At 41.8% G+C, this 14,161-nt stretch overlaps 1 protein-coding gene across 2 annotated transcripts in view; it reads left to right on the top strand.

The window, feature by feature from the left end:
• The window catches only part of IFNGR1 (interferon gamma receptor 1), a 43,860-nt gene extending 35,231 nt beyond the window's left edge, over window positions 1-8,629 (top strand). For both annotated transcript variants that reach the window (XM_053288882.1, XM_053288871.1), the window contains exons 12-13: window positions 3,309-3,421; window positions 5,665-8,629. In XM_053288882.1, coding sequence (XP_053144857.1) covers window positions 3,309-3,421; window positions 5,665-6,138 — 587 coding nt within the window. In that variant the 3' untranslated portion in view covers window positions 6,139-8,629. The remainder of the gene's footprint in view (window positions 1-3,308; window positions 3,422-5,664) is intronic.
• Window positions 8,630-14,161: the final 5,532 nt, after the last annotated feature.

Below are 14,161 nucleotides of genomic sequence, written 5' to 3'. Positions count from 1 at the left end.
ACTCTTTTGGGGCAGATCCACTTTCTGCCCCCAAACTGCCCCAAAGTCACTAAAACTTCAAAAATTCTCAAAAAATCAGCCCTTTGTCCAATCCCCCTGAAATTGGGGTGGTAGCCTGCACCCATTAGGCACTACCACCCCACCCCACTCCTTTTGCCCAGATCCCATGCTATGCCTCCGAACTGCCCCAAAGTCACTAAAATTTCAAAAATTCCCCAAAAATCAGCCCTTTGCCCAATTCCCCTGAAATTGGGGTGGTAGACTCCACCCATTGGGCACTACCACCCCACCCCAAAATTTTGCCCCTGGGCCCCTTTTTTACCCCCGAATCGATTCGGATTCGGATTAAATTCGAATCCGGACCGAATCAAGGGTGATTCGGGTGGCCCATATTTGGGCACAAAACAGAACAGGGGTGGTTCGGTTCGGGTCCCAAACCGAATCACCGAATTCCCAAATTGCACACCCCTAATACAGTATAGTATTTGACCTGCTGTGGCCTTATGTTGGGAGCCTAGCCATAGCAACCAGCTGTTGTTGCTAAGGGGAGAACATGGTTACAGCTGCGAAGTTGGCTATACTGGACAGATTACTGTCTTTGGCAGTTGGCTGGATTGCATCTGGGAGCTGGCAGAAGAAGGAAGCTGAGAGGCAAGGCAGAAAATGGAAGGCCGTGCAGAGGGAAGCAGGAGGTGCTCAGGAAAAGTCTCTTTTGAGGCAGCCTTAAAGAGAGCTTCCAGAAAGGAAGACAGCCACTTTGTATAGAATGAATCTGGTTCAAAAAGATACAGGAACAGAAGGAAGACTTACACTTTAGAAATGAGGCTTCATGCATCCCACACCTTTACTCATGAATATACCCATTTACCCCTTATTTGCAAGTAGACCCACAACCATGTTCCTGAAAACATACCTGCTTGTGAGTAGACTTTCCACCCTTACCAGTAGACTATCAGTTTTACTCATGAGTCCATCATGCACTCTTTTTTTGTGAGTAGACTTTGTATCCTTACAAATAGACCCCAATCTTATCTGTTGGGAATGCGGAAGGTCTACTCATGAGTAAGCCCAACAGTCTACTGCTGAGTAGAGATGCACAATTACCAGTACACCCCTAAGCTTCCCTTGCAAGTAGACCCAGAATCTTGCATCTTTTCTTAAGAATATACCTGCTTGCAAGTGAGAGTACTTGTACAGCTGAGGCTACTCATGATTAAGATGTATCATCTACTTGTAAGCAAGTTTGATAATCCACTCATAAGGTTGAGGGTCTGTTTACAAGGAAGGATGCTGGGTTTTATCATGAGTAAGGGCAAGGTCTGCTCATAAGTAAATGTCCCAAGCCCTGCTGTAGTACGTAGCATTTTGAGAAATAACTGTGCTTTGTAGAGATGCATCAGATATATCTATAGGAAGCTACTGTGGCTAGACTAAGGACCTTTTGAAATTCTTGCTGGACGTTAATGATACAGGTGGCATTTTGGTGAAATACTTGTAGAGATGCATCATGCAGAAATTTAATAGGGATATCTCTAGCAAGTGATTGAGAAAGCTGCCCCTATTAAATTTCTGTCTTTATGCATCCCTCCTCAGTCCAGTCTTGAGTTGGAAGACCATTTCCATGTTTTTAGCCATGAGTGCAAATTGAAAGCATGTTTGTTCTCATCTTAAAGTTTACCATTGTTCTTTGAATGATTGAGTTTGGAAAGTCTTTGGAAAGGAAAATCTAGGTATTGTGGATAAGGGAAGTTTAACAGTAGCTCTTATCCATGCTGGCTAAGTGGAGCCTCCAAATTCATAGGCAGTAGAACTCTGATGTAGAAAATTCATGTCAAAGGCAATCTGCCGCCACCACCTTTTGCCCTTGCACTTGCAAGGGCAAAAACCCCTGCCATCCACAACCATCTCACCTTCTTTCTGAGTCCACTTGCAATGTCATCCCACCTTCCATGCCCTTGCAAGGCCCCTTGCCACCTCACTGCTGCCTCAGCCTGTGTCTGGAGTTCTGGCTTATTATTTTATTTATTTATTTATTTATTTATTTATTCGATTTCTATACTGCCCTTCCAGAATGACTCATGGCAGTTTACATTAAAAAAACAAAAGAATTAAAATCAATTCTTCCTCCTCTTCAAATTGGATATAATGTTAATGAGCCTATCTGGAAATTTGAGCTGGGCCCTCCTTTTCCTGTTAGGGTCTGCTAACCTGGTCACTCAAGAGCACAGCCTGGGGTACTTGCATTGCTGTTACTGTGCATTGATTCTTTGGTCCTGTCATTTACCACTCTATACACACACACACACACACACACACACACACACACACACACACACACCCTAACCCAGGCTAGGGCAGCCCAGTCTAGGTTAGGCTGCAGTTGAGAAGCCCTGGGAGCATAGCTGCTCCCGGCGGTACTCCACCAAGCCCCACTTCTTAACTTGGCATTTAGCTGACATGAAGTGAACCTATGGTTTACTTAACCTCGGCCAGTGATCATCTGGGTGATTGCTGCTGGGTTAAATGGCTTCCCTCCGGCACACTGCCATTTCCAACAGGGGGCCGGGGGAGTGGCCTCTCTGAACACCATGGCTGCTCTAATGAGAGCAGCCACTGTGCTCATACTCCAGGGCACCCTGCAGTGCAGGAGGGGGAAGTCCTCCTTCTCCTAGCAATTCCCTTTGCCATGACGCCTCTCATGTCTTCCCTGCAGTCTGCCCGCCCACCCTGGCAAGGTCACGTGTGCATGACCTCATTGATTGTGATGCCACACGAAGTCGCAGCTGGTTTACATTAGACAGAAAAAGCTAACACTCATGCTTCACCTTTGTAACCTTCTTCCCTGGCTCCTTCCCTGGCTATTGCAGAGTTCTGTAGAGCTACTCATGAAAATATTTAGAGGTTCTTCCTTATTCATGTCTTCTTATTTGTGCAGGGGGGAAGTTTAGGATGCTATGAACCAGACTTGCTTCCTCAGTTAAATTCCATCTTTACACTCGCAGTTAAATTCCATCTTTGTAGAAGCATGTATTTCTCCAACTAGATTTTTTTTAAATAGATGGCATATGTGTTCAGCCTATTGCATGTGCTAAGTTGATGGCCTTTGCTCTTGACCATATACACTTGTGTATCCAGATTGAGATCCAGAATGCAAATCAGCAGTTTGCCACCAAGAAGGGGCCTGTTGAGTTACTGTATGATATCTTTCCTTATTTGAAATGTGTAGCAAATCTAACTGTGCAAAATTGTAGTAGGCATACAATGTCACATTCATATATCAAACAGTGTTTTTCTTTTTCATTGTGTAGGTTTAACAGTGACTATAATTGTTGGTTGTATTGCTGTTGTGGTGGTGACAGCAATTCTTACAATACTATTCCTATGTTTAAAGAAGAAAAATATTATGCTTCCTAAATCTCTGGTAAGTTCTATGTAGGACCATAAGATATTTGTGAAAGATATTTAACTGTTTCTGTGTAAAACTACTATTGCTGATATTTCAGCATTCAGTAGAACAATATTGAATAGAGGAAATATTTAATAGAACATCCCTGAGTAAATAATTCTGGTATTGACCATCAACAGTTTAATTGAATGCTGTTATTAAAATTGGAGGGTCACTTCCATTAGTCCTAAAAAGATTGGCTAATATCCAGAGCAGCCTTCCGGTAGTATGAAAGAAAGATGTCCTGGCACAAAGGAGAGCTTCTCCAGTACTGCTTCAGCTGTGTAGCCTCAGGTGCACAGTAAGGGGGAGCAAATTTTGACTATTTGCTCTGACTTTGGGAGTGCCCTACATCCCTGAGGGTCATGCAACCCTCAGGGACACATTTTTTAGTGACACGGTACCCCTGGAACCAAAGCAAATCCATCAAAATTTGCTCCCCCTTTCTGCATGCCTGATACTACACAGCCCCAGTAGATCTAAGGAAGCCCTCCATTGCACCAATGTGCCTTTTTTTTTTTAAACGTTACCAGAAGGCTGCTCTAGATGTTGGTCACTGTTTATTGTGTCTGTTACTTTGAGAACTTTTTTTAAACTGAAGAAAAATATTCTTAATAACACAAGTCAGCCTTAACAAATTGTTAATTTGATTATTCATGACAAATAGATGCTAGTATGTTAAACTCATTATTACCTCTGAATGTTTAAAGGCATCTACTTGCATGCTGCTGTTCCATCAACTGGGCCAGTCTTCCACTCAGAATAACTACATTACTAAACTGCTTTAGAATTTTGTGGGTGGTGTCAGTTGTAACAACTGGGGTACTAGTTAGTTATCAGTGAAGTAACCTAAACAGAGTGGCTGACATCCAGACCAGTGTTGGTTGGGAAGATGCAACTTCTTGCTGTCAGAGTTTTGCAGAGTGCAGAGGGGGATGAGGGAGCTGATGAAAGTCACCAAGTTGTGACTACATAGTAAATGGATCTCAGACAGTAAGAACTGTTCTGTCAGATGTCCAGAGCATTAGTTGAGGACTGTTCTTCTTGAGTATACACTGTGAATCCATTGTTTCACTTTCCATTAAAAATGGATGCCAGTTTACACAATAGAATCATGGACAGAAGGAATAGATCACTATGTAGCCCAAAGGATTATGTATTTTTAGATAATGGATAGACATATTATTATTGTGTTTACACAGTCAGACAGGTGTTATTGACTGGTTTGTTTTATCCAGACATCGAGTCCTTTTCCAAGGACCTGGGATGGCTGGATTTTATTGTCAATTGTTATAGATATCGTCGCAGAATATAGGCTGTTCCCAGTAAAGCTGCTTTTTGTAACTGGCTGATGGTGATTTCTGTGGCCCCTATGGTGTTGAGGTGCTCTTCAAGGTCTTTTGGAACTACACCCAGGGCGCCAATTACCACTGGGATTATTTTGGTCTTTTTCTGCCACAGCCTTATTGTTATTATTATTGTTATTATTATTATTGTATTCAATTTCTATACCGCCCTTCCAAAAATGGCTCAGGGCGGTTTACACAGAGAAATAACAAATAAATAATATGGATCCCTGTCCCCAAAGGGCTCACAATATAAAAAGCACCTATAGCTTTACATGCCAGCTGTCTAAGAAACAGAAGGTATTACTTTTAATGACTTATTTATATACATTTAGTAAACAAGGGGAATTTTTGCAAAGTAGAAATGAAGCTATAATGGTGTCTTATGGCTCAGCATACCTGGGAGTTAATTCATCAACACTGTCAAAATTATATATACTAATAAAACTTGAAAAAAATATTACCACTAGACTCCTCCTGCAATCCCACCTTTAATTTCAGATTCTCTGAGATGAATGCGTGGTGGGTTATGTCTTAAAGATTAGATAGGGTAAAGAGATTTTTAGGGGTCCAAAGCTGAAGCTCCGATTTACTTATTTAACATGTAATATTCCTAAGTGCAGTACAAAGAATAGAATAGATGGATCCTCCTTATGATGGCTTGCAATCTAGTATAATGTGCAAAATGGACAGGTAGGGAAGAGGTGAAGAAGCAACTTCAAGTACCAATTATTGCACAATGAAGTTGTATAGTTCAATAATCAGTGTACTTCTATATATTCATCTTAAATGTGATGAGAAAGTTTGTGGATTATTTTTTATTTGTCAAAAGAAGTAACTAGAAACTAATTTCTTTTACTCTCTCTTCTTAAGGTTACTGTGGTGAGAAACTTAAACCACTTAAATAGTTTTGAACCAAAACCAGAATATAATTCTGTTATAAGTGTTTATAAGCCAGTATCTCCAGAATGTGAAGATGGGAAATCAGTGGAACAAATAGATCCTTTAGGAGAGGTTAATGCCATAGACTGTAGTGAAGAAGAGGATACTGGTGACTTCAAAGGGACTTCAAGTAAAGAAGAAATGTTGAGTATCCAGGAAGGCACTATTGTGGACATCCCTGAAAGTGAACAAAGTCTTGAAGCCAATGTCAATTATTCTAAATCTGTTAGTGGCCAAGAAGAGATGTGTAACATTCTTCCAGAGCTGGATCGTTCCAGAGCAGGTGTTCAACAACCTACAGACTTAAGATGCTTCAAGGTTTCAGGGTATGACAAGCCTCATTGGCCGGGATCAGACTCTGGTGCAGAAGAATCCCTGGTTGCAGAAAGGCCCAATGAAGCTTAAGAGCAGTGTTTCTCTATAAGAAAACATTATTTTTAAAAACGTTGTTCTCTGGTCATATGCAAGTATAACTTGTAGATCATTGTCAGCATTTTAATCAAAACAGGGTAACCAGAGTGATTTTGGAGTTTCTTGGTAGGAAATACTTTCTTAAGTAGCATAATGCCAAAGATGTAACTAAGTTCTGTGATAGCTATAGATGTCTATGTGTTGCAGACCTATATACACTCATGGTGAATATCTGGGCCTCTGTTGCACTGGCAAGGTGGAATTAACCCAAATGTGCATGCCACTTTAGAATCATAAAGTAGGACGGGATCTTTGAAATTGACTAGTCCAGCCCCCTGTTCAGGCAGGAATCTGCTACATTGTCCCTGACAGATGGCTGAAAACCTCCAGTGAAGGAGAGCCTGTCACTGTGTAAGGCAAACTATTTCACTGTCAGATGGCTCTAACAGTTAAGAGATCTGTACTCATGGCAACTTAATATGTGGTCACTCAAAAGGAAATAAAAACAACCAGCCTCCAAGGCCACAGAATTAGTGGTTAGGGCCAGCAGGGAATTTCTGCTCAGACCAAATGCTGCAGCTATTGCTCGTTTGCTGTATACCATCGGATACTCATTTGTTGGCTTGGAGGCTAGCTAGATGTTACTATGCATTTCATCAGCCCCCTATCTCTTAATCATCAGTGGTGAGTATTATTATATTAGACATAATGGTGTATATAACTCTTTACAGTGCAACATGAGCAAATAAAAATGCACAGACCACTGCCCCAAGGGTTTTCAGTATAAAATTTCAGCATTGTGAGGAAAGCCATAGAGGAAGGAGAGAAGCAAATGCAATTACTCCTTCTTGGGATTTTTTTCAAAGTAGGGACTAGGACTGAGGCATTGGACCAAAGGTTTCATGAAAAGGTTGTATTTTGTGGAAGGATTTGAAGTGATCAGGGTACACGAGAGAATGACAGTGACCACAAATGCTTCCTGGGTGCTCTGGGAGGGTATTCCAAACAGAAAAGCAAGAATGGGCAGAGAGACATGGCATTGCTCTTATTTTACCTTAGTTTTAGTTGTACCTTAAGTTTTGAGCAGCCATCCATTAGCAGCAAGCCATAGCTCTTTAAATGTGATTCATTGGATGTTTAATGTGCAGTTATTCTTTAAACAACCTAGTTGCAGGTAATCAAGAACTGACTTTAGACTCTTCTATATATAAAATTATATTGGAGTAAATCAGATACAAGGTGCAGAGATCTCTTGCTGCTTTGACAAATCTTGCTGCTGGTTAACTTTTCTCATTGCATTCTGTGAATGAGTGAAATGTATTGCTACTATCAGCCCTTGGTAGCCCCAGTTTGCCTCCGAATGTGCTAACCAGACAGGGAGAAGACTAACCTAGATCTGATATGCTAGCTTTCGATATAAACATGCAGTCTCTGCTGTTGCAGTCTGAAATTATACAGCCCAGCAACAGATACATCATGTAGAGGAACCTTTCATCTCTTCAAGAGGATTAAGAACACAACTTTTAAAATAGATGATGATTAGGAGGAATTGAGAATGGAGGCAAGGAATTTAGGCTGACTAACACATTTCTGGCATGAAAACAGATGTTTGTAGCTGCTTGGCTAGGAGTTCAGAACTTCTGAAAAGAGAAGTAGAAGTTCACAGAACTGAAAACTGCAATGTACACCAATTTATCTAAGCTAATACCCAAGACCAGAATGCTGAGTGTGTGTCTAAAATAGCTGTTGGAGCAACTTTATCTCTGGAAACAGTTGGTCCAGTAAATGCTTCTCAGCATGAGAGCATCAATGTATGTGCCATTATTTGTGTGTGGACTTGTTGCTTCCCCTAAAGTGAGTTGGAAAACACATGGCAGCTCTGAATATATTTATCTCCTCTGCTGTGAGAAGTGCTTGGGAAGGAGGAGCTTTTCCTAGATAACTTAAATATTTGTGGTAAGAGTAATTCATAGAGTACAGGGATGGACAACTTATTCAGCACTGAACTCTCTTTAGAAATAAATTACGAACAAGAGGGCCATAGCTAGTTTGCCTAGTTGTATGAATTTCCATCTACAGTTGCTGTGCACATTGCACTTATTCTACAGATTTTGGCATTACTACCCTCAAAACATGGGGGAAATTGTTAGACCGAACAAACAGTCATTTAAGATGTTGCAAGCTGTGATATAAGAAAGTTAGTCTTCACTCACTATGTTATCATCTAGCATTTTTCTAGGCATATTTTCAGAATTATCTGTAAATATTGGAACGGATAGTTGGTTTTATAATGTAATTTGAAGCTGAATTTCATGCCTGTGTTCCCCTCCATTTTCTTTGAATGTTTGAAGCTTAAGTGATCAGGTCCAAAAGTTGCAGCCAAAATCTGGAAGCCTTAGAAAAGATACTGATGCAAGAATTCAAGTTGAAAATCTTGGTGTATATACACATGTACATATCTTGAATAAATCATGTATTTTCTATGCTTCCATCAGTTCTTACAAATAATCCAGATATTGTAAGTAGCTAAATAACATCTTACTATATTTTCTATTGTACTTTTGACTGTTCTAATGTGTGTTTGAACATTTCCTTTTAAAAAACAGCAACCCTGAAAGCTATATTATTGAGTTGTTGAATCTGGGTCGTTCACTGCATTTGAGATTCTGAGAGATGCTGCCTCTCCAGGCCTCTGTGATTGCCAATCACCTGATCCCCCAAGTCAGGTCAGCATCAGCTACAGTATTCCTGACGTTGCCTTGCCCCCTTTCCACTTTTGCCCATTCCAGTCACTTGTGGAAGTGCATACCTGTTAAGGCCTAGTAAGTAGCAAATGTAACTCTGATTTTCAAAAAGCGATCCAGTGGATTTGGGAAACTACAGGCAGGTTAGCTTAACTACTTTGCCTGATAAATTGATGGAAAGCATACTTAAGGACAAAATTGTTTAACATATGGAAGGTCTTGCTGAAGGAGAACCTGCATGGTTTCTGCAAGGGCAAGTCTTGCCTCACTAACCTTTTGGAGTTCTTTGGGAGTGTCAACAAAAATGTGGATCAAGGTGCTCCAAAAAGCTTTTGACAAAATTCCCCACCAAAGGCTCTTGAATAAACCTAGCAGTCATGGGATAAGGAGACAGGTTCAATTTTGGATTGGTAGCTGGTTGAAGGACAGGAAACAGGGTTGGAATAAATGGATAGTTTTCACAATGGAAGTAAGTAAGATGTGAGATCCCCCAGGGATCTGTACTGGAGCTGGTGCTCTTTATCTTATTCATAAACTATCTAGAAGTTGGGCAAGCAACAAAGTGGCAAAATTTGCAGATGATGACACTAAACTATTTAAGGTAGTGAAATCCAAAACAGATTCTGAGGAGCTCCAAAAGGATCTCTCCAAACCGGGGGAGTGGATGACCAAATGGCAAATTTCGATTGATTGATTGATTGATTGTTAGATTTATATAATACCGCCTTTCATTAAAAACAATCCCAAGGCGGTTTACAAAAGTTAAAAAAAACATACAATAAAGATGACAAAAATATTAAGCTAAAAATACAAAACCAATCTAATTTAAAATCTATAAAATACAAACATAGAAACTATACGTGAGTAAAACACATAGAAGCAGCAATAAAACAATTATGTAAAGGCCTGGATAAAAAGCCAAGATTTAACAAGCTTTCTAAACTGTGATGGAGTTAGAGAAGCGAATGGCCACTGGAAGAGCATTCCAAAGTCTGGGGGAAGCAACAGAGAGGCCCTGTCCCGAGTGCAGGACAGCCGAGCCTCCCTCATTGTCGGCACCTGGAGCAGAGCCGCCTCAGATGACCTTGTCAAGTGGGCAGCAACCCTTGGGAGCAGGCGGTCCCTCAAGTACCCTGGGCCCAAACCGTTAAGGGCTTTAAAGGTCAAAACCAGCCCCTTGAATTGGACCCAGAAAAGAACTGGTAGCCAGTGCAACTCTTTCAAAATGGGTGTGATCCTTCAAGGGGCGTGCCATCCCATCCAGAACTGGTAAAAATTCCTCATCTTGATTGGCTCTCCTACCTGTCCCAATGCTGTTCAATGGAAGCAAGTGTAAAGTTATGCCTATTGGGGCAAAAGAAACCCACCTCAACTTCAAATATACACTGATGGGGTCTGAGCTTTCCAGTGACTGACTGATCTTGGGTTCGTGGTGGACAGTTTGTTGAAAGTGTTGACTCAGTGCACAGCAGTTGTGAAAAAGACAAATTCCATACTAGGGATCAGTAAGAAGGGGATTGAAAATAAAAATGCTGATATTATAGTGCCCTTATAAAAATCTATGGTGCAACCACATTTGGAGTACCATGTACCGTTCTGGTCACTGTATCCTAAGAAGGACATTGTAGAACTGGAAAAAGTGCAGAAAAGGACAACTAAGATGATCAGAGGCCTAGAGCACCTTCCTTATGTGGCAAGGCTACAGCATCTGGGGCTCTTTAGTTTGGAAAAGAGGCAACTATGGGGAGACTTGATAGAGGTGCACATAATTATGCATGGAATAAGAAGAGAGGACAGAGGAATTTTTCTCCCTCTCAACACTAGAACCAGGGGCTATTCCATGAAACCGATGGCCAGGAAATTTAGGACTGACAGAAGTAAGTAAATAGTAGTAGTAGTAGTAGTAGTAGTAGTAGTAATAAATTCAATTTCTATACCACCCTTCCAAAAATGGTTCAGGGCGGTTTACAAAGAGAAATAAATAAGATGGCTCCCTGTCCCCAAAGGGCTCACATTCTAAAAAGTACTTTTTCCACACAGTACATAATTAATCTAAGGAATTCTCTGCCATGGGATGTGGTGATGGCCACTAGCTTGGGTGGCTTTAAAAGGGCTTGGACAAATTCATGGACAACAAGTCTATCAATGGCTACTAGTTTGGTGGCTAAAGGCCACCCAGCCTGGGAGGCAAGATGCCTCTAAATACCAGTTGCAGGGGAGTAACAGTGGGAGAGAAAGCATGCCCTTACCTCTTGCCTGTGGACTTCTCGGAGGCGTCTGGTGGGCCACAGTGGGAAACAGGATGCTGGCCTAGACAGGCTTTGGGCTTGATCTAGCAGGACTGTTCTTATGGCCTATCCAGAGTATCCTTCTACTTCAGGTACTCTTCCACTGCAACTACTTTCAGAGTAGGTTTTTACTCTCCCTTTCAGAGGTTTCTCATTTTTGTTATTAATCACTGGTTGATAGACATCCAGACTAAGTTACTCATAAACAGTCCCATTGAAATTCATGGGACAAGTTAGTCGTGGTTACAATTGGACAGAGAGTACAAAAAGGATAAGGAAATTGTTTTAAGCATGCAGTTTATTTTTTTCCTCCCCACTAAACCAGTTCCTGCCACTTTGACAGCATGAAGACCTCTTAGTAATTGTCTCATTGCAAATATTTTTGTGCTTTCTTCCTTTTTTTTGTTTCCTCATCCCAAGAATGGTGAACTTTTTAGATGTTTCTCCCAGTTCCAGCTAAGCTTATTTTGCATTGAACATTGGTTTTTCAGGAATTTTTGTTTTTGTTTCACAGATTTTGATAAAAGCATGAAGGTAGTTAACAAAAATGCCTAAAGTTAGAGCAAGTATATATTTCAAAATAGTGTTCTTTGCCATATCCCCCCACCCTTGCTCGGCTAGGCCTCTCCCTCTCTCGCTTGGCCAGGATAGCCTTGAAGATCATATCAGCTGTGCTGCCTTGACTTGTGCCTTTCCCTTCCTGGGTGCCTGATCATCAACACCTGTTGGCAGTAATTACACCAACCATGCCTCAGAGTCTCTCGTGAGAGGAAAGATTCTGAGGTTTGGGAACTTATAAGGAAGGTGGCCTGTGCCAGGGGTGCAGCTGGCAGTAGCTAGCCAGCCTACAGGTGGCCAGCCTTTGGTGTGGGTCTGAGGCAGAGTATATTCCCTTACGGTTATTGTAGGAGAGGAAACTGTGTCTAGCTAGCTTTTGTCTCTGAGTCTTGGGTGAAGTTAGTCCATAACGTGTCTGGGTTTGTCTGACAACTATGGGCCTATCCCAAGTGATCTCGGGACTGATGCACGTTGCAGGTCACATGCTCAATCTGGTCTTTTACTCAGGGTGGTGTTCTGTGGATGCGGACACCTGTGATTTCCCCATTGTCATGGACAGACCACCATCTGGTTATAGTTGGACTCACAATCACTTCCCATTTCTGCAGGAGTGAGGGACCTTATTAGAATGGTTTGCCTGAAAAAGTTATTGGATCCAATAGGATTCTAAGAAGCCTTGGAAGGATTTAGTGTTGGCTCTGCCAGTGATCCTGTTGATGCCTTGGTGGAAAATTGGAATAGCCAACTCACCAGGGCAGTAGACATGGTCGCTCCTAAGCATCGTCTCTGACCTGCTTAAAAACTGGCATACGGAAGATCTGCAGGAGTTGAAGCAGCAAGGTAGACAACTGGAGCGCAAGTGGAGAAATACTTGACTCGAATCTGCCAGATTACAACATAGACTGCATTTAAAGACCTATGCTCAAAAAGTACATGCAGCAAAGAAACAATTCTTTTTTGCCCATATTGCATCTGCAAGCTCATGTCCAGCAGAGTTGTACAGGGTTGTGAGGGGGCTAGTACATGCCCCTCCTCCTTTGAATCAGAATTTGGAACCATCAATTACCCACTGTGATGTTAATGAGTGTTTCGTGGGCAAAATCTTTCGTATCAAGGCCAACTTAGACTTGGATCCCAAAGTTATTGAAGGTGTCCAGCAAGTCCTCTTATGTGGTTAGGCAGGATCAGTTCCAGTTTGTGATTCCTAAGGATGTGGAGAAGCTTCTTGGAGTGGTGACCCTTGACCAACGTGGCTTATACTAACTGGCAGGGAGATTGTTGTAGGAGGTCTGGTAGAATTATAAATGCTTCTCTGAGGGAGGGCAAGATGCCTCCCTGTCTTAAGGAGGCAATCATTAGACCTCTACTGAAGAAGCCTGCATTGAATCCCTCAGAGTTAATATATCTGAATCTTGAATATAGGCAGGAGTCAGCTTTTCCTTCAGTAAACCCCTCTTTAAGTAGCAGTTGAGTTGAGTCTCATTGCACACTCTGGCTGCTTGCTTTAAGCTATAAATGCTCTTTTGTAGTTTGCACACAAGCCCCTTCTTTCCTGGCACCCCAAAGCTTGTTGCATGTAGATGGCTTCCTTGATTTTTCCAAGAAGGAAGGCAGTCTTTACATCCAGGTGGTCAACTTGCATCTTTCTGGCTGCTGCCACGCTGAGCAGTGTCCTAATTGAAGTGTGTTTCACAACTGGTGCAAAGGTCTAATCGTAGTCCTCACCATAGATTTGGGAGTATCCTTTGGCTACTAGTCTCACCTTGTAGTGCTGTGCATCCCCTTCTGCATCCTGCTTGACTTTGAAGACCCACTTGCATCCCATCGTCTTTCTTCCAGCAGGTAGTTCCACAAGTCTCCAAGTCTCATTTTTGTGCAGGGAATCAATTTCTTCTAATGCTGCTTTTTCTACACTTCTCAGCTTCATCAGCTGGCATCTTTTCTATATCTTGCCATGTGATGGGTTCTTGTATCTCTCCTTTGGTCATCAGTGAGAATCTTTTGGGTGGAACCCCTTTGTTGGGCCTCTGTGTGTGCCACAGTTCCAGCTCAGCCCCTTCTGAATCTGTAGTAGATTATTTGAATTCACTGTCCAGCTCTAGCTTCATGAGAGTCCACTCACATGGTTCCTCTTTCACATGGAACTCAGGCACAAGTTCTGGTACATCACCTCTAGTTGGCCCTTGTCTCTCACCAAAATACACCACATTGCAAATTCTGACCTCTCCACTTGCAGGATCAAGAATTCTGTATCCCTTTTGGCCAGGCACATATCTAACCAACACTCCCAGTTTGCATCTGCAATTGAGTTTGGTTCTCTTGGCCTTTGGGACATTTGCATACACTTTTGATCCAAATACTCTGATATGCTTTCGAGAGAGTTTGCTCCCATGCCATAGTTCAAATGGTGTCTTGTCTATTGCTTTG

The sequence above is a fragment of the Hemicordylus capensis genome, chromosome 1 (assembly GCF_027244095.1).
Source record: "Hemicordylus capensis ecotype Gifberg chromosome 1, rHemCap1.1.pri, whole genome shotgun sequence".
Taxonomy (NCBI): domain Eukaryota; kingdom Metazoa; phylum Chordata; class Lepidosauria; order Squamata; family Cordylidae; genus Hemicordylus; species Hemicordylus capensis.
Note: the sequence above shows the minus strand (reverse complement) of the source record. Positions and strands in the feature narration are given on the sequence as shown.